Below are 21,703 nucleotides of genomic sequence, written 5' to 3'. Positions count from 1 at the left end.
GGGTCTTTCTATCTATTACTTTTACTTATTACTTAGTATAAAATATTTCCTGAGACTCTTGGAGGAAGAAATGATGGCCTGAAGACAGTTCCACTAAAAACAGAAGCAATGACCATGGCAAGTAATGAAGAGCCTGCAAATAGACATCTTTGCTCAAATCCAGTCCAGGTCAGTGTCCAGGATACTATTTTCATCCTTTCCTAATTAATTTCAGAAAATGCATGTTAATTGCTTTTCAATTATTGGAAACCTTTGTACTGACATGTTTGATTACACCAAACAGGTTTCTCTTCAATCCTTAGCAAAAGAAAGTTTTAACTGCAAGTTTTAGAACTTTAAAAAATTGAGAATAAACAGAAAAAGAGTGATTAAAATTTTGACTTTAAAAAATTACAATCAGACTAACGATCCAGGCAAATCTGAAATAAGATTTTGGAATTAATTATAATTATAATAATATAATTTTCTTGTTAGAAAAATGTCTTTGTATACACACACACACTGTATATGTGTGTGTGTGTGTGTATATTTAATTTGAGTAGATTTTATGAAATGGACACTAGAGGGAACTAAAGATTACAATTAAACAAGGAGAACACAAAAACTAGACATACAATCACAGAATGGAACAAAATATTCTAACATTGGACATATTGAAGGATATTTTTGAAAAAATGAATCAAAAGTTAGCATTAATTGTATCAACAGAGACATATACCTCTATGGAGAGACTGTATCTAAAAGGTATTATGGAAAAGGAGCAGGTTTTACCTAACAAGTCTGAGTTGAAAGTGGATTTACAAATAACAGGCTACAAGGTTGGCATGGAACAAGATGGACATACAAAAGAAACTGAATCATATTTTAATAACTGAAAGAGACATCCGAACAAATCAAGAAAGTGATTTGGATATTTTTCCTATATTAGATTTGCAAAAGTGATTTCTTAAAAGTTTTGAAGAACTCATGAGAAGAAAGAGAAGATGACAAAGAAAAAATGAAGAAATCAAATTATATTACATGATTTGAATGGATTAAAGATTAAGATGTTTAGACATAAAAAAACAATATTACATTGGTTTATTTGATGAAGATTAAAAGACACTTTATATATTTCTTTTCTTTTTCTTTACTCATATTCTTTTCTATTTCTGTTTTTCCTTTTTCTGTACCCCCTACTCCTTTTGCTATTTAGTTTGCATTAATTGTAATTACAATTGTAATTAATATATTTAATAAAATTACTATAAATATTTTCAACTGATTTTTTGAAATAATTTTAAAACTTTGAATACTTTTTAAAAACATATTTTTATGCCAAATATTTAATTCTAGATGTGTTAACTATCAAGTGCCTCCTATCAGCCCAAGCCTGAGGGTATCTTGTACTTATTTGCACTTATTCCTCTCCATGTTAGAAATCTACATAAGGAATTGATTCAAAACTATGAAACTTAGCATTGTGTTACAACCTCTCTCTCTCTCTAATTTTCGCTTTATGTCATGTTTTGTTCTGAATGCAGAATAAGAGCAACAATCGTCTGAATGCAGTTTAAGATCATAGAAAATATTTATCATTAACCTGTGTCTTTCTGAGAGATCCACATTTACCTACATTGTCCCGTTCCAGAATATAAATATCTATATTGCAATAATTGACAGCCTTAAATTCTAAGGCACAAAACTGGATTTGGGGTCTATATATAACAGCATAGTGAATCTCAAGATCACTTTGGTAATGAAAATAAACAAATTCAGAGGACACCAAGCACCCTACAGTTCAACCCTGAGCTACAAATATTCTCTTCTATAGGTTCTATTAATGTTTTTCAAACTTGGTAAATTTAAGTTCTGAGGACTTCAATTCCCAAACATCTTAAAGTTGCCAAATTTTTTTAAAAATCTAAATCACATATTTAGAAAAGAAGAATACAGAGGCAGTGAATAGACAGATTATGATTAATCTTGGGTTAGATTGTCCACATTATAAGCTCTCCGAATGAAATAATCCATGAGTTCTGGAGCCCAGTCTCGCAAAAGTGCAGGGATCTTGGTAAAAATATATTTATAATAAATCTCCCGCTGACGCAGGATGCCCCCTTTAATGATTTCTAGTGCACATTCTTCTTTTGGTGCAGGTGGAATACTGACTGTACCAGATGTCATATTCATGGCAGCTTCTAAGAGTAGAAAAATGTTAGTTAGAAAGTATTCACTGTTGAGGAACCAGATCACTACAAATCATTTTGTACTGAATTGTTCTTACACTCCACCCCCATTTAATAAGATATATTAATATATTGTACCTAGTTAAACAGATAAGAAATTACAATTTTGGTAATCTAACAAATACATTTTCCCCACATTGAAATTCCTTATTTCTTCCAAATAATGTTTCATGGATTTTGCAAGTGTGGGTTATGTCTAATGTATCCTTCCACTTCCTGCAAAACAAGCCCAAGCCACATAAGTCCTCTGAAGAGTTGTGCAAAAGTGCAAATGACTTTCAAAGTTCAGAAAAGGATTTCCCACAGAGTCGGCCTTCTCCAGGTCCTGTCAACTAGACAATGTCATTTGGCGGGACCTAGGGAAGAGCCTTCTTTGTCCGGGGGCCCGGCCCTCTGGAATCAGCTCTCCCCAAAGATTTGCACTGCCCCCACCCTCTTCACCTTCCGTAGAAGTTTAAAGTCTTTGGAGAGGGGCGGCATGCAAATCTAATTAATAATAACAACAACAACAACAACAACAACAACAACTATTATTATTATTATTATTATTATTGACCTATCTGTATATTATATTATATAATATATCTGTATATTATTTGATTCAACAACACTGAAAGTCTGAGGCTATAAACTTGTCTGTAGTGTTGGGCGAACCGAACCTGCACAATTCGGGTCTGTACCGAATTTTGCAGCGTTTGGCATGCCAAACCCGAACCCAAATTTTTTAAAAAATTCGTGCTCCGGTTCAACATTTGTGCTGAGCACCGTGAAGCGCCACTGCCCGGCTGTCATCTGAGAAGAGGAGGAGGAGCCGGGCGCCGGTGGTGGCGGAGGAAGGCAAACACCGGGGAGATGTCGGCCAGTCGGGAGGCTGGTAGGGAGGCACAAAAAGAGATGGGGAATCCCGTGAATGGATTCCAGGGGCAGAGCTTTGACGTCACATATATCGGCAGGTTGCTAAGCATGCCAAGCTAATTACTTCCTGGATTCCGGGGGCAATGTGATCACCTTGGTGTGCTTAGCAACCTGCCAGTATACGTGATGTCAAAGCTCTGCCCCCAGAATCTCTTAAGCTCCTTTTGCTTGTGGCGCTGCAAGCAAAGGGTGGTCTTTTCATGTAAAAATTAAAAAAAATATTTTTATGTTAAAGGACGCCCCAGCGGTGCCGCAAGCAAAGGAAGGTCCTTTTACGTAATTTTTTTTTTTACATGAAAGGACCTCCCTTTGCTTGCGTTGCTGCTGCGGCGTCCTTTTTCGTAAAAATAAAAATAAATAAAAATAAAAAATCCGTAAAAATAAAAAATGATGGAATTCCGGGAGTGGAGCTTTGATGCCATGGACTGTTCAGAGTTCGGGTTCGAGTTCGGCCGAACTTTGCATGACGTTCATCCGAACTTGCCAAACCCAAACACCATTGGGTTCGCCCATCACTACTTGTCTGATATCTAGAAAAAACATAGGATGATAAAGCCAATTGTTTTTGCTAAAATGATTCTTTATCATTAAAGCTTATAAGTTGTTTTCCTAATCAGTTGGCAGATCTTATTTATTAGGCCTTCCAACATATGATCTACTTTTCTAATGTCATTAATCCTTATTTGGGAGCTCAGAGAACATCAACAACAACTAAATTAATATTTAACGAATTTACAATCTACGATGGTTTTCCAAATTTTGTGCTCTTTGTGATGACTGGAGAGTACTGGAAGTTCTAGCGTCAATAGGTTTATAGGAGATCTGTTACTATTTTAAGGCTAATTCATAATGATTTTGATTTCTAAAAAACTTTTAAGTAAATAATTTGTCTAATCCTGGCCAGCATCAAACTGACAAGGAAGTCCAGGACCTAAAAAAAAAAATCAGATGTGTAAATGTGAATTATACCTGTGTTGATGAGTCCAAGGATGCAGAGTGTGATGGAAACATCAATGTTCTGCATAACAAATTCTTGCCTCAAAGCGTTAAAAAATCCCCCTAGTGCAAATTTTGTTGCAGAATAAGGAGCAGACAACGGGAAGCCAATTTTGCCTAGAAATGCAACAATTAGAATGTTAAATTTATACTATGCGATGAAGAATAACGTTAGAGATGTATAAGATACATTTTTCTCCTCCCTGATTGTATTTTTCAACTCAACATTTATCAATTGCTTCCAAAAACTCTAATTTCAGCCGGAAATGTCCAAAGAATGAATCTTGGCTTTAGCAGTGGGCCTCCCCCTTATACATCAGCACCATTATTAACTCTGCTATGGCCTTCAAACCTTATCCACAGAATAAATTAAATGCAGCCCTTGGCCATCCAAATGTTACCCAGCTTCTTTGTCATTAAAGCAACTCCTAAAGTTTTAGAAGTGGCCATTATTAAAACATTTCAGCACACAGAGAGGACCTTTCTTCTATGTAAATATTGGTTGTTTGTTTTTGTTGTTTGTTTTCCTCATAGATTCAAGTTCCCAAAAATATTTTTAAATCACTGTGTTTGATATAGATGCATCAAGATGAGATTATTTTAAAAGTATATACATATTACAATAAACATATCAATATTTGAAAATAGAACATAACACAAACAAGAATTTTCTAGAACTTGTTCTTTTTAAAGTACAACTTTGTAATTTACCTGACACATTTGCAGCTTAGAGACACTGTTACACTCTTAGGAGTCAAATACTTGTGTGTCCCTATTGGTTGGGAGTAAATAATACTGAATTCTGTCTCAATGTGGCATAATTCTTTTGAGGTATATTTTACTTAGAAATTGTGGCAATAGACCCAAAGACAGTAGAGGCTTTTATGTTTGCTAATATATTCTGTGAAATATTTGCAACAGGTATTTAGAACAGAAATACAGTGGTACCTCATCTTACGAATGCCTCATCTAACAAACCTTTCGCGATATGAATCCGGAGTTTAAGATTTTTTTGCCTCTTCTTTTGAACTATTTTCACCTTACAAACTCAAGCTGCCACCACTGGGATGTCCCGCCTCCGAACTTCTGTTGCCAGCCGAAGGCTCCCCTCGCTGGGAAACCCCACCTCCAGACTTCCGTTGCCAGCAAAGTGCCCGTTTTTGCGCTGCTGGGATTACCCTGAGGCTCCCCTCGCTGGGAAAACCCACCTCCAGACTTCCATGTTTTTGCAATGCTGTGATTTCCCTGAGGATTCCCTCGCTGGGATTCCCTTCATTTTTGCCGATGCTGCTTTGAATCCCAGCAAGGGAAGCCTCAGGGAAATCGCAGCATCGCAAAAACAACGAAGTCCGGAGGTGGGGTTTCCCAGCGACCGGAGCCTCAGGGGAATCCCAGCAGTGCAAAAACGGGCGCTTCGCAGGCAAAGAAAGTCTGGAGGTTGGGTTTCCCAGTGAGGGAGCCTCAGGGAAATCGCAGCATCACAAGAACACAGAAGTCCGGAGGTAGGGTTTCCCAGGGAGAAAAGCCTCAGGAGAATTCCAGCAGCGCAAAAACAGGTGCTTTGCTGGCAACAAAAGTCCGGAGGTTGGGTTTCCCAGCGAGGGAGCCTCAGGGAAATCGCAGCATTGCAAGAACACGGAAGTCCGGAAGTGGGGTTTCCCAGGGCGGGGAGCCTCAGGGGAATCCTAGCAGTGCAAGAATGGGCACTTTGGCTGGCAATATAAGTCCGGATGCGGGGATTCCAAGTGGCGTAAGGCAAAAGGGGTGAGTTTTGAGCTTGCACGCATTATTCGCTTTTACATTGATTCATATGGGAAACATTGTTTCATCTTACGAACTTTTCAGCTTATGAATCTCATCATGGAATGAATTAAGTTCATAAGACAAGGTACCACTGTATACACGTCATAATCCTGGTGTTTACTCGATGCCAGGTTTCCTCTTAAGACTCCTCACAGAGACTATCACTTACTCCATCTTTCACTTTGCCTCCCCCCCCCACATTTTTGGGCTTATGGAAAGGAAATGAAAAGAGAGAGGTGGGCTGAATTTACTGTAATGTGCTCACCATGTATTGACTTTCTCTTTGATCTGCTATGCTAATCCTGAACATGTGAAGATTTACTGTTTCTCTGTTTGGGGAAGAACCTTTCTCAGGGCCTTCTTCTCAGTTCTTCTCCAGAGATCACGGCTTCACCAAAGACCAATAATCCCCTCCTTGCATGATGCCACTTCTTGCCTTCTTCCAAGGAAGCAACCTATGGGCATTCTCCCTCTTGGATCAGGGAACAGAGGTGATTTGTTGCCAGTAGTGGAAATTTACCACTGCTTACTGAACTATTTCACTGCAAAAACATATAGACTACCCACCTAGATCAATGAAAATCCATTGATGCAATTTATATTGACTTCTGCAAAGCCTTCGATTCAGTGGCCCATGACAAACTACTCCTAAAACTCAAATCCTATGGCATCTCAGGATTTCTCCATAGCTGGATTATAGCATTCCTGTCAAACAGGTAACAGGTTGTCAAAATTGGAAGCACCCCCGTCCCTGTTAAAAGTGGCGTTTGCCAAGACAGCGTACTGGGACCTACTCTTTTCATTCTCTACACCAATGACATCAGCGATCATATCACAAGCAACTGTGTTCTTTTCGCTGACGATGTTGACCTAGACTTTGTCTCAGATTGGTCTAACACCTGGCAGCTTCAAATATCAACCAACAAATGCTCTGTCCTCCACATCAGCAAAAAGAATCAGAACCTCATATATAAACTGAATAAACAAAATCTCACAGACAACCCCCACTCAGTAAAAGACCTTGGAATACTAATATCAAATGACTTAAGTCCCAAAGCCCACTGCAACAATATCGTCAAAAAGGCTTCTAGAGTTGTTAACCTGATTCTACATAGCTTCTGCTCCAGCAATCTCACACAACTGACCAGAGCTTACAAAACTTTCGTCAGACCCATCCTCGAATACAGTTCATCTGTCTGGAACCCATATCACATCTCGGATATCAACACCCTCAAAAAGGTCCAAATATACTTCACCAGAAGAGCCACTCGAAACAGAATACCCTATGAAACTAGACTTACAATCCTGAATCTAGAAAGCTTAGAACTACGTTGCCTTAAACCTGATCTAAGGATTGCCCACAAGATCATATGCTGCAACGTCCTGCCTGTCAACGACTACTTCAGATTCAACCACAACAACATAAGAGCAAGCAACAGATTCAAACTTAATATTAACTGCTCCAAACTTGACGGTAAAAAATATGACTTTAGCAATTGAGTTGACGAAGCATGGAACTCATTACCGGATTCCGTAGTGTCAACCCCTAACCCCCAACATTTTCCCCTTAGACTATCCATGATTGACCTCTCCAGGTTCCTAAGAGGTCAGTAAGGGGCGTGCATAAGTGCACTAGTGTGCCTTCCGTCCCCTGTCCAATTGTCTCTCCTATATCTCCTATATCTTTTCTTCCATTGATATATCTTTTCTTCTATTCTTCATTGACATACTTATTCTTATATCTTTTCTTCTATCATTTCTTTGATATACACAATTAAGGTTGAAGAGAATAAACATATATTACTATATGTTTATTCTCTTCAACCTTCATTGTGTATTTAAACAAACAAACAAACAAACAAACAAACAAACAAATCCAATTCCCCGATTGCCGCGGCTTGCGAAAAAAACCTCTATACATGCACAAAGGCTTCTTCACATGCGCAGAGGGTCATTTCTGGGTCCTTTGTGCAATGTGATGAGGGCACACACACAAGCAAAGCGAGCCCATATGCATAATACATGCACTTTCCTTGTGATCAGAACCTAGGGAAGGTAAGTAGAACCCACCCCTGATCAGGAACTACCAACTGCACTGGATGCCAACATAACTTGAACTTTTCTCTCCATCCACTGTTTTGCAGTGTTTTTCCTTCCTCCTTTTCTTTTCTTTCTTCATTGTTTAATCAGACTAGCAGCACGTTCCCCGGATAGTGTCCTTCCCAGAGCTCTACTTTCCAGCATCTATATTATTATTATTATTTATTAGATTTGTATGCCGCCCCTCTCTGAAGACTCGGGGCGGCTCACAACACAACAATAACACAATACATTACAAATCTAATAATAAAATGTAAAAATCAATTAAAAACATTAATAAACATAACCAGTATTATAAAATCCCCAACTACACAATCGTACATGTCCAACCCAATCCATCATACAACAGAGGTCGGAAAACACAACAAGGGGGGGGGGGAGGTAGTTATCCCCACGCCTGGTGACAAAGGTAAGTCTTCAGCATTTTACGGAACGCGAGGAGGGTGGGGACTGTTCGAATCTCTGGAGGGAGTTGATTACGGAGGGCCGGGGCCACCACAGAGAAGGCTCTTCCCCTGGGCCCTATCAGCCAACATTGTTTAGTCAAAGGGACCCGGAGAAGGCCAACTCTGTGGGACCTAATCGGCCGCTGGGATTCATGTGGCAGAAGGCGGTCCCGGAGGTATTCCCTGTCCAATGCCATGTAGAGCTTTATAGGTCATAACCAACACTTTGAATTGTGACTGGAAACTGATCGGCAGCCAGTGCAGGCCACGGAGTGTTGATGAAACATGGGCATACATAGGGAAGCCCATGATTGCTCTATATACAAGGTTTGTTCAATAGAACAGCTCTATTTTCATCTCCCCACAACAGTCTGGGCTAGCAACCTTATGCCAGCTACCATTCAAACTCAGAATTGTGTTTCTTCTCCCCTTTTCTCACTTCATTTGCTGATTCATGCCAGTCATGCTAGGCCATTAAAATTTTGAACGATCATTTAGCAACTGGCTGTAAGTCAAGGACAATCTGAATTTTTAATCATGTAGATACCTGTATATTATTAGCACATATTAACATTACATTTAATTGTTTCTCGTGAAACAATTAAAGATTGTTTAATTACAGGGGTTTTTTAAAAAAAAATTGAGGAGTGAATAATTTGAGTGAGAATTACTCAGTTTATTTTTAATTTGCATCCAGTACAAAGAATCAATCTATAAAATGAAAATGCAACCTAAATTCTATTCAGAATAAACTGGAAATTCATGCTTATATGTTGGGACACTAAATAAAAAGGTAATTTATTGCTTTTTGCTTCCTAAAACTCATGTTTGTTTCCTTATCCTTACTATGCCCCAAACTCATATGTAACACAAGCCTACTTTTCTTGAAAGGTTATTTTCTTAACTATATTGAACTGAAATGCAAAGAAAAATTTCCTTTCCATTTCTAACTTTTATTTCTTTAGGATGACATAATAACAAACTCTGAAGAACATGATACTTGAGTATGCTTCTGCCAATAGTATATATTTAGCATATTATATATTTTTCTTTTTTGTGAAAAAAATCTAAGCCTTATTATACTTCAAGAACAAGAATCTGTAGAAGCTTCAGAAATCATTTCTTCCTCTAATATGAAATGTGTCACCTGCAATAATGCATTAAAATTGTGATTTTATCACCCCACAGGATAATGATGCATATTAGAAAAGGAAGGTGGGTTACACATCTATAGTTGTTTAAGCTTGCAGTCATATGAGTGTAACAGTCAAATCATAAGTAATTCTGATAACACGAAAATCATTAACATTTGTAAGAGCTTCAAGATTCCGAGATCACTCTACTCTTATGAATTAATGCTCACCTGCCAAAGATGAAACAACTACTATATTTCCTCCACTATCCTTAAGCATGGGAAGAGCTGAAACTGTCATCGTTATATAGCTTAAGAAATTGGTGCTCAGAAGTTTTTCTACATGCTCAATGTCCCCATTGAAATAATGGAAGTAGGCCTTGCCAATATGATTCAGAATCAGCATATCTAGACTTCCTGTGAAGGAAAGATGAAATATCTGGTTATATTAGGTTGGTAAATGAAGGCAAAATGTCATTTGATCAAATATTTTGGCTACAGTATTGAGCTGACCTTACTTTATGTTGCGTTAGAAGATTTCAGGACAAAGTTCCAATTAATTCCTCATACTTTTATGCAATTATATTACTTATTTGGTAATCCTAAGTGTATTGTGATACTTCTTTATAAAGCAGTTTTTGAGTATTGCTATACAAAAAACAAAGGGATAGTGAATATTAATTAAACAGGGGTCCTGGGGTCCCCAGTCCATGGACTGGCATTGCTCTATGGTATGCCAGCAAAAGAGGACCAGCCACTCAAGGCTGGTTAGCGGTTGCGGCAGGGTCGGGCAGCATGGACCACGTTGGTGCCGCAAGGGATTGCTGGGTGATCGCTCCACAGCACGATCACCCGTATTACCCCACGCTTGGCGCAGGGGCATAATGAAGTTTGAGGCTGGGATGGCGAGCCACATATAGAGGGTTCATGTCCAGGATCATGGCCAGGGTCAAGATCAAGGTCAAGGCTTCATTCCTTTGCTCAGTAGGGAGCTTCCTCCATAGTTGCCCAGGAATCTTGAACTTGATTTCCACCCCATTTATTTCACTTCTACAGGTCCTGATTTAATAAATAAAGTCACCCATTAAATTCCAGCTCTGCGGTCGGTGTGTTTACTCCGGTGTCTGTCACAAAAGAGGAACAGCTGTTTGAGGCTGGTCAGTGGTTGTGGCGGGGTTGGGCAGCATGGACCACTAGTGGTGCCGCAAGGGATGGTTCATTTCACTATGACTAGGTCAATTGGATTAAATCCCTTTGGTCACTGGGGAAGGCAGTATGGGGCGGAAAAAGGGGCTAACAGAAACTGTGTGATCTCCTTTGGAGCATCTTTTGTAAGGTGAAGGAGTGCTCCTTTGGAGCATCTTTTGTAAGGTGTAGGAGCATCTTTTGTAAGGTGAAGGAAACTCAAGTGCCGACCCAGCCAGGGTGAAGGAGGGGGGTTGCCCTTGGGGCTCACCCGCCCAAGCCTACAGATGACATGCTGACTTCTCAGGTGCCTCCTAAGAGCAAGGAAGGGCAAGGCCAAGTTCATGGCCAAGGTCAAGGTTTCTTTCTTTCTTATTTATTTATTCATTCATTCATTCATTCATTCATTTATTTATTTATTTATTTATTTATTTATTTATTTATTTATTTATTTATTTATTTATTAGATTTGTATGCCACCCCTCTCCGTAGACTCGTTTATTACGGCATATGTTGCAAATGGGCCACACAAAAAAGCGAAGCCCCTTCCATAGGATGTAGGCAGCATGTAAAACCATTCCTTTTTGGTCTAAGGAAAAACTATTCTCCATGGAAGTGGTTCCTGGTGTCCAACAGTGTTGTTACGTAGCTATACAACTTGCTCGGTAGTGAAGGAATGTAACTCTAACCTTGAAATAAGGAAGTATTGAACAAGCCATTAAAGGCGGTTGGGAGATTACACAATTCTGAAAAAGAGAAATGTGTGAGAAGGAAACTCAAAATAACTCTGCTTTGATTTTGTTTGGAACATAGAAACAGGCATTCAAGATTCTGTTCTTTTACTTTAATACAATAAAGAACATTTCTGGAATTCTAGCTATGCCAGTTTCTCCACCTGACTTACCTTAAAGTACTACCATCAGTTTTGAAAGCCCATCCAACTTTATCTGACCCTTATGGTCACCATAAAAGAGATTCTATTTTACAACTTGGAACAGACTTAACTTCATCTGTTAACTGGACTTATGCTTATATTTTGGATTTGATCATGTCAATTCCTATCTCTAGCTAGTGTACTGATGCTTATTTAGCTGGAAAATACCATAGTTTTGTAGTTGGAGGGGGCACTGAAAAGACAAAGGCAAGGAGGATAGCTCAATCAATAGTTATGAACCATTATGGTTATATGATGAATCTCTGAACCACTAAACATAAATTACAGAAGGTCACAGTTTTCACATTCTAATCAGCAGTGGGTTCAAAAAACCCGTTATATGTAGAAGCATCCCGGGCGGATGGGAGGAGCTTCCCGCCACCACTGCTACCAGTTCGCCGAACCGGGCTGCATCAGGAGCAACCCACTGCTTAATTCTACTCCCTAGCTCTGGGCTTATGGAAACTTCTAATTAGTTAGAAATAGGATGCTGGAACCATCTCATGTTCTAATAAGTTGAACTTACCCCATAATTCCTCTGCTCGCTTCACCACTGCTTGAGCAAATTTCATATCTTCCATACTGCCATTAATGTATCTGGCAGATGCTGCACCCAACTCTAAACAATGAGCCACCACCTAAAGCAAACAGAAAAGTAACATTAGTAGATATTCTTTGACATTTAAAACTCCTTGCACTCAAATTTATTAAATCGAATAAATTTGCAAAGAGGCAACTGAACAATCCAGTTTATGAGAGTATTTTGACAGCACATTTTAAATCTACTTATTGGATCAACATTATCAGTGGGGAATTTCCACTGGAAAAACCATCTCATTAGTAATTTCATCTGAAAGCATTTTCAGCTTTTTTATGTACAACCCTCTCTTCCCCACAAAAAGCATATCTATTTTGAAATATATTTTTAATATTGGGTGTGCAGCACTTCCTTTGGTAGTCATGCTAGGCTTATAATTTAAAAAAAATCCTTTGGGACCATAGAATGTTACCCCAGTAACCATATCCTGTAAATAAGCAACATATTTCCCCCCTTAAATTTAGGTACCACAAAAATAATCTATTTAAATATAACATATTGTTTGCAACATTTGTTGAATTGATGATGTATTGATCTTTGTTACAAAGAGCAACCTCTTACAAAGAGCAGGGGTGGGCTCCTGCCCAGATGGTGGGAACACAGTGGGGTAGCAAAAAAGGAGCTCCACCCAAGAGCACCCATTTTGCACTGAAAGATGTTGAAAGAAAATGCAGGGCGTCCTGCATAAGCCACGGCCACAGTGTAGAAGTAAAAGGTTTGGTAGCCCTTCACTGGGTTGGTCCCCCAAAATAAACTATGTTATTGTCTAAGTATACTAAAATTTGGACTTAGTGACTAATTTCAAATTCTCACCTGGAAATGTTTCCACTTACCATTTACTGTACACAGGTTTCTTAGAAAGTCCATCAAAACCTGTGCATTTTCTGATATATACAGAGAAGGATGGGATAGATTTCATCTGAAAATCTACTTGAACTGCTTTAATTAAAGCCAATAGTCAACAGTGAGTTGAAGAAAAATAGTATGTTTTTCTTTAGACGATCAGATTCTCTCTCTCTGTCTCTTTTTCGGTTTCTCTGTATGTCTGTGTCTAGATACTGAGATCAGCAATTATCATGCAAAGGAGAGACAATATGCTTTCCATTAAGCAGTCTCCTCTTATTACTTATATCTTTACTATAGCTTTATTAACACTCATATATCTTTGCCAGAAATTCTTTATTTCTCAATGCTATTACTTCCACCTATCCTATTCAGTCATGTTTTTTTTAAAATCTCAACCTTCTCCAAGTTCATGTACTCTCAATTGGTTGACTGGGAATTGCAAAAGTTCAAATCCAATGGATTAGATGGAGGAAAGAGAGAGACAGAGAGAGAGGGAAGAGGGAGAAAGGGGGAGAGGGAGAAGGAGAGTGAAGACACACACAGAGAAGACACAGAGAAAGACAGAGAGATCTCCATCCAATCTGTTGGATTTGAACTTCTTTGTGCCAAAATAAATTGCCATGCATCTACTCTTGAATCAGTGGAAAAGGATAGCAACCTGAAATTTACTGGCCCCTTTGCCACTCAATATGCAGCTTCTATGGCCACTGCTGTGATTCACATTCTGCTAACCTGCACAAAGATATGCAACAAAAAAAGACAGGCTGATTTCCAACCAATGATAAAGCAAAGGGGCAGGATGACTCCCTTTTCAGCATGTCATTGCCTGGAAGACTATCTATCATGACAACAGTAGGAATATTACCATAGGAATAGGATTGGTTTGATTGTTTGAGTCATCAATCACATCTAGCCAACTTCCTGTGTCTCACTTGCTGTATCTCATTTTTAAAAGTTAAATGCAAGTTAATAAATAAACGAATGAACTTAAAAACAAGACAGATTTGGCTCATGAAGGAATATGGATCACAATCAGTACTTTGGATTATGATTTATTTATTTATTTATTTATTTATTCATTCATTCATTCATTCATTCGATTTCTATGCCGCCCTTCTCCTGAGACTCAGGATATCTTCCCATCCTTTCCTTTCTTCATAAAGTAACAAATATGCCAACTTCTAGATTTCAAGGAAATGTCATGATTGCATTTGGAAAAAGGTTGATGCAACATGTCTGTGTCAAAAATATGTGTAAATAAGAACACAGCCTAACTCTAAATATGCTCCAACTTATCTTAGTCGATGTTGCAACCTCTCTCTGTCTCTAGAGGGCAGTGGCAAAAACACATGCTTTGAAAAATATTGTGTGTAGATGTGTACACTCAGCCTATGGTGTCAAATCGAACATATGGTAATAATTTTAGAGATAGCCTGGGCTTGTAGTTCTGAACTTAATTTTGAGTTTGCCTGAAGTCATACTTCAGGCATACTTTTTTAGATATTCTGGTCAGGTTTTTTTCTTCCAGATAGGCAGATAAGCAGTATGCTGTCCAGATAGGCAGTATTTATACATACATACATGCATGTACATACGAGTCTTTGGAGAGGAGCAGCATGCAAATCTAATAAATAAATAAAATAAATACATACATACATATCTATTGCTCAAAAAAATAAAGGGAACACTTAAACAACAGAATATAACTCCAAGTAAATCAAACTTCTGTGAAATCAAACTGTCCACTTAGGAAGCAACACTATTTCATTTTGTTGTCAGCACACTCAACTTTGTATAGAACAAAGTATTCAATGAGAATGTTTCATTCATTCGGATCTAGGATTGGGAAGTTTTGAATGAATATCTCCTACATCTTCAAAAACTAATTCAGGTTCCTTCTTTGTACCAAAATAAAGTGTTGTCCACCTAATCTTGAATCAGCAGGAAAGGATACATTTTTCAGAAGATATCCACTACATTTTTATCAGATACATGGCTGAAGATACAATCACACAGATACACATACTTAAAGATGTGCAGACATGCTCACATGCTGCTGACAATAAATTATAAAACCAGGGATCCACAATTTCACAATTTAAATCTCTCCCAAATCTTAATATTTTTATCAGATGCATGGCTGAAGATACAATCACACAGACACACATACTTAAAGATATGGAAACAGGATTTACACAAGCTCCGCTGCTGGTTCCGACCTCTCTTTGTCAGAGAGTTCAAATTTGGACTACAGCCGTCCTGGAGGGGTGGTGAAGTAAAGGGGAACCATCGAGCAGAGCCACTTCTTCCTCCGTAACTAGGAAAGCACCCTCAGATGAGGACAAGGAGCAGCAGCAGCAAACATAGCTGCCATGAAGCTGAAGACAACCTGAACACACATGTCTCTGCTGGAGAGGAGGAAGTGAGTGGTGTATGAACTAGGTAAGAAAATACTTTCCATTGAAAAATGGCCCCAAAAAATTTAAGGGGGAAGCATAATTGAACTATTTTCTAGCGGTGAAATAAGCACATTTTTAAAAATTCCCAGATTATATAAGAAGATTTTTTTTTTAAAAAAAGGAAACTAACTAAAAGAATATTGAACTCTCAAAATGCAAGACATGATATTGAAAAGGTATTTTTAAAAATATTGAAACTAGAACTGTTTTTTATTATTATCAATTTTGCCTTCTCATTGGATTTATTAAAAAATTGAAAAAAAATAAAAATGCACTGTCAGCATTATGCAGAGAAGCAATAGCAAATTGAAGTTTGAGCACCATCTACTGTTAAGAGGAGAACTGGGAAATCTTGGCACCTTCCACATTTGCTGGATTTTAAATATTTACTTTAAAATTATTGGAGATTTATGCAATAAATAGAACTTTAGCCAATGACTAAATAGTAAATAATAAATGAAAAATGAAAATGGAATGTAATTATTATGAATAATATTGTTATGTTTATTTGTATTGAAATGTATGATACCCAGGTATCACACCATTCACACAATGAGATGTATAAAAATAAAAAATAAAAAACTTTACCAAAAATAAGATGTACTTATTACTCACAGGCTGCTAATAAACTATACAACCAGAGATCCACAATTTAAAAACCTGTATCGCTCCCAAATCTTAATATTTACCCTCCTCCCTCCCTACCTCCCTCCCTCTGCTTATGCTTTATTTATTTATTTATTTATTCATTCATTCATTCATTTATAATACACAATGAAGTTTATAGAGGATACACTCGAAGTAAAATATATCAAAGAAATAATAGAAGATAAAATATTAATAAAATATATCAATGAGAGAATAGAAGAAAAGATATAGGGATAGAAGAGAAGATATATGAGATATAGGAGAGACAATAGGACAGAGGATGGAAGGCACGCTAGTGCGCTTATGCACTCCCCTTACTGACCTCTTAGGAATCTGGAGAGGTCAACCGTGGATAGTCTAAAGGTAAAATGTTGGGGGTTAGGGGATGACACTACAGAGTCTGGTAATCAGTTCCACGCTTCGACAACTCGATTACTAAAGTAATCAAGTTTGTTGGTTTGTTTTATATGTTTGTAACTTTGCCTATTGGACAAAGCTGCCACCCCTGCTTTCCAATACCACAGCAAGAGATCAAATGGCATTTCACTGCAGGCACAGAAGGAATTGCTCCAGAGATCTTCCTCTGACTCTCCATATTAGATGAAGCAGTTCTCGTTCTATATCCCTGGGATTTGAAGGTCTAATACAGCCTGACCCCATTAATCAGCAAAGAAGGAAAAATGTAGTTAAGAGTCACCTATGAATGGCAGCAGTTATCTCCTCGCCTCTTTCTGGTTTTGAAGAATTAATCCTCATTCTCAGTTTGAAGGCGAGTGTTCTTTGTCTCTCTCTTAAACCTTTCAATGTATGAGATCTTGAGTGAGTGGAATTATATAGTGGAATAAATGAATGTTTAATATTTACTTGCTGGAGCTTGGCTTCTGTCCGTGCAGTAATCAGGAGATGAGAACCCATCTGTGCTAGGTGGTATGCTATCTGCTCACCAATTCCAGTGCTCGCCCCAGTAACAATCACTCGCTTCCCTTTCAACATTTCTAAAGAAGAAGATGCAAAAATCACATTTTGTAAAGCTGACATTAAATAGCTTCCCATTCTGTCAAAACAGGTAAAAATCATAGAATTCCAGCCTCCGTCAGCTATTAGTCCAATTCACAAGAAAGCAACAGAAACAAGAATTACTAGCATTCCAAAGGAGTATAAAAACAACACCAAAATAATTTTACTCCCCCACTCTGTTTTTCTTTCTTTTCCACAATATAATTAGACATTAATTTTAACCCGTTTCATGCATTCCAGGTACAAAAGCTTTTGGAACAATCATACAAGTCTCTCTCCTCCCCCCATTTTTCAGGAACTTTTCACAAACAAAAATCCCTTTTGAATGGATAGAATATCAAAAGCCTTTAAAAAACAAAAACAAACCCTCTCCCCAAGTTATTTCCCACCTAACTTGCTTGCTGAGGAAAAAAAACCCCTACTTGCTTGTGTCTTCATGGCTTGTAAAAACATCCAAGTAATGCCATCCATGACTAAGGCAGGATTCATTTTAGGCTCTGGAACCAGCTTGTGTGTTTTTAAAAGCAAGGCTCCCTTCTCCTTTTCTCCTGCCTCTTCTTTTAATTCAAAAATACCCTTACTTCAAATAACTTACCAGGTTTAAACTCTTCCTTTCCTGAATAAAAATAAATGGCCAAGACCATTCCTACTAAAGGAATCAAAATCTTTTGCCGCAGATTCATCCCACTGTAGTCAGAAAATAATCATGCATGAGAAAAAAGAAAAGAAAAAAGAGCAGGAACAATGTTAATGCTGCAAAAACCTGCTAGTCTGGAAGACAGTAACTTTCCTAAAAATCCAGCTTTCAGACAATTTCAGGGCATTTAGATCAATGGTTCCATCTCCGGAAGCCTCCTAATTTTTTGTCAAGAGCTGATAAACTGACCTAAGTGACAGCTTCACTATGTATTCTGGCAATCGCGTTTTATATTTCCTGTCCTATGGTTTGAAATAGGGAATTTTGCATAACTTCCTGAAAGAGGTGTGTCTTTACTGAAAAGCTTCAAATTTCAACTCAGAGACAACTCTAAACTGCCAATTCCAGGTGGGGTCCTGCTTTGCCTTTCTTTGTTTCTTAAAATCATTGGTTAGTGTTTTCGAGACTTGCGCACGAAGCAGAAGGCTTTCATACAAGATTATGTCTGTTGCTGTCAAATATTTGCAGAATAATTACAACACAGAAGCTGGCCATAATACATAAAGAGTACACAGCAGTTCGATGGCAACAAATTGAGGCATGTGCTGCTTTGTGGATTTGGACCTGTTTCGAATATCTTTGCCTACCTACAGTACTTGGCAATGAGTATCTAAAAATACTAGGTGCCTACCATATTTAGCATGTTCCATATTCCTTCTGATATGCTGGTTTGTTTCCTTTAACTAATAAGGACTTTAACTGCTAAACTGCTTATGCTGATGGAAAATTTTAAGACAGAGCTATGTTAATATGGTACGCCATGGTATTTACTTCTGCAGAATGCTAGAGAAATCAACGTCTCTACAACGTCCTTCCTGTCAACAGCTACTTCAGCTTCAACCACAACAACACACGAGCACAGATACAAACTTAAAGTAAACCGTTCCAAACTCGACTGCAGGAAATGCGACTTTAGTAACTGAGTAGTTAATGCATGGAACTCACTACCTGACTCTGTAGTATCATCCCCTAACCCCAAAACTTTACCCTTAGACTGTCCACTGTTGACCTCACCCAATTCCTAAGAGGTCAGTAAGGGGCGTGCATAAGTGCACCAGTGTGCCTTCTGTCCCCTGTCCTAATGTTTCTCTCTTACTAATATCATGTACTGTATATAAACATTGTTATATCTTTGAATACTACCAGTATGTACTTGACAAAATAAATAAATAAATAAATTAGAAACATAGACATCCACAATAAAACAGACACTGGCTCCAAAATTGTGAAAGCCTGTCTCTTTTTAATACGAATCACATGCATATGGAAAAGACTAGGGCTTTGATTGCTCAACTATATCTTTGAAGGCCATCACTACAGATATCTCTGATCAAAAATGCCACAAATGAATGCAAGCTCAACCTTTAAATCTTTTGCCAATACTAAATCAATGGCATGGAACCAACTGCCTAGGGAACCAACCGCCTCCGGAGATTTGTATTCTTCACACTTTACCAGACTTACGCAAAGCTTTAAACACCTTACTGTTTTAGCAGACCTGGGAAAGTTGATGTGTGAGTCATCTGGATATGAATGAGAAATGTTAGTACGAGTACATTTATCTTAATAGGGTTTTATTAATGGTTTAGAAATGTTTTTTTTTACCTGTTGGAAGCTGCCCAGAGTCCTTCGGGAGTTGAGCGACATATAAACGTATTTAATGAATAAATAATAAAGTGCCAACTATCCTCACTTGAGCTGGCAGAAAATTATATTAACATGATCTTTGCTGACCCCCATTGCTGATTTTTATCATGCCTCACCTGACTTCCTCCAAGGAAATGCCTGACAAGGCTTAGTGGATTTTATAACTCTTGAGGTTCTCACTGGATGGTGTCAGGACTTGTTTAAAACCAGTTCAGTCAAGCACAACTGTTATGTATTAGGATTTGCATGTTAGCAAACGGTTTCCAATCAGGTCCACTCTGTAGAGCAGAAGAGTATAGAGCACTGATTGGTTCTTTCCAACCTGAGCTCCCTATTTAAAGGAGAGCTGCCAGCTGGCCCTTTGCTGAAGTTTCACTGATACTAATAAAGAGCTATGTTGTCACTAAACCTGCCTCATGACCCTTCGGTACCAAAACTCAACAACAACATTAAATTGTTTCTGTCAATGGCTGAGGAAGAGATGGAGATTACACCATGGAATCATAGCAGAAAAAAAGTGGCTGCCAAGGCTTGATGGTGCTGTGGCAGACATGCCAGTGAAGGGCTGCAAAAATGTTTACTACCACACTGTGGACGTGGCTTATTTTGTGGGTATGGCTTGCCGGCCATGTGACCAGGTGGGAGTGGCTTGACGATCATGTGACCAGGGGGTGGCTTAAAAGTCATGTGACTGGCTTAAAGGTGGCCAACTTGATGTCACTCACGTCAAGGGTTTGTGTTAGGGTGCCTGGCCTCTCCTTGCCTCAAAGAGATATTATTTATTATTATTTATTATTATTATTTTTTAGATTTGTATGCCACCCTTCTCCCTATCTATTTACTATTACTGAACATCCAAAATATACTATTTAATTCTATGTATACATGCCATATTTGTACATACATATTACACTGTGGAAGTGATGTGCCGGTGCCTGGAGGCTGTTGGGGCCTGGATGGGTGTCAACAAACTCAAACTCAACCCAGACAAGATGGAGTGGCTGTGGGTTTGCCTCCCAAGGACAATTCTATCTGTCCGTCCATCACCCTGGGGGGGGGAAATTATTGACCCCCTCAGAGAGGGTCCGCAACTTGGGCGTCCTTTCAGCTGTGGCGAGGGGGGCGTTTGCCCAGGTTCGCCTGGTGCGCCAGCTGCGGCCCTATTTGGACCGGGAGTCACTGCTCACAGTCACTCATGCCCTCATCACCTCGAGGCTCAACTACTGTAACGCTCTCTACATGGGGCTACCTTTGAAAAGTGTTCGGAAACTTCAGATCGTGCAGAATGCAGCTGCGAGAGCAATTATGGGCTTCTCCAAGTATGCCCATATTACTCCAACACTCCGCAGTCTGCATTGGTTGCCGATCAGTTTCCGGTCACAATTCAAAGTGTTGGTTATGACCTATAAAGCCCTTCATGGCACCGGACCAGAATATCTTCGGGACCGCCTCCTGCCGCACGAATCCCAGCGACTGGTTAGGTCCCACAGAGTCGGCCTTCTTCAGGTCCCGTCGACTAAACTATGTCGTCTGGCGGGACCCAGGGGAAGAGCCTTCTCTGTGGGGGCCCTGACCCTCTGGAACCAGCTCCCCCTGAGATTAGGATTGCCCCCACCCTCTCTGCCTTTCGTAAACTCCTTAAGACCGACCTCTGCCGTCAGGCATGGGGGAACTAAAACACCTCCCCTTGCCCATGCTGTTTTGTTGATTGATTGACTGTGTGCCTGTTTTTTATATATATTGGGATTGTTTTATGAAATTACTAATTTTAAATTGTAATTAGATTGGTGGGCATTGGATTTGTTATTGTATACTGTTTTTTATTATTGTTGTGAGCCGCCCCGAGTTTTCGGAGAGGGGCGGCATATAAATCCAATAAATCTAATCTAATCTAATCTAATCTACACACAGGCACCCCAAAATATACATTATCTACTATTTAAACTGTATGTGCATGTACACACACACACACACATACAAGCACAGCTCTTCTAAAATTATACATTCAACTTCATTTACTGCAATAGGAAAAACATACCCAGAGCCTAGAAG

The 21,703-nt window shown here is 38.8% G+C and overlaps 1 protein-coding gene across 1 annotated transcript; it reads right to left on the bottom strand.

Annotated features, from left to right (window-relative positions):
• Positions 1 to 360: 360 nt before the first annotated feature.
• HSD11B1 (hydroxysteroid 11-beta dehydrogenase 1) lies at positions 361 to 18,250 on the bottom strand. The gene is made up of 6 exons (XM_070745600.1): positions 17,903 to 18,250; positions 17,155 to 17,285; positions 12,266 to 12,377; positions 9,852 to 10,037; positions 4,113 to 4,256; positions 361 to 2,180 (listed from the first exon to the last, which is right to left on the bottom strand). Exons 1-6 carry the CDS (start codon positions 17,988 to 17,990, stop codon positions 1,960 to 1,962), a joined length of 882 nt encoding a protein of 293 aa, XP_070601701.1. The 5' UTR covers positions 17,991 to 18,250; the 3' UTR covers positions 361 to 1,959.
• Between the last annotated feature and the right edge of the window lie 3,453 nt (positions 18,251 to 21,703).

This window comes from Erythrolamprus reginae, chromosome 3 (genome assembly GCF_031021105.1).
Source record: "Erythrolamprus reginae isolate rEryReg1 chromosome 3, rEryReg1.hap1, whole genome shotgun sequence".
NCBI lineage: Eukaryota > Metazoa > Chordata > Lepidosauria > Squamata > Dipsadidae > Erythrolamprus > Erythrolamprus reginae.
The sequence above is the reverse complement of the archived record's forward strand: the minus strand, read 5'-3'. Positions and strand labels throughout refer to the sequence as shown.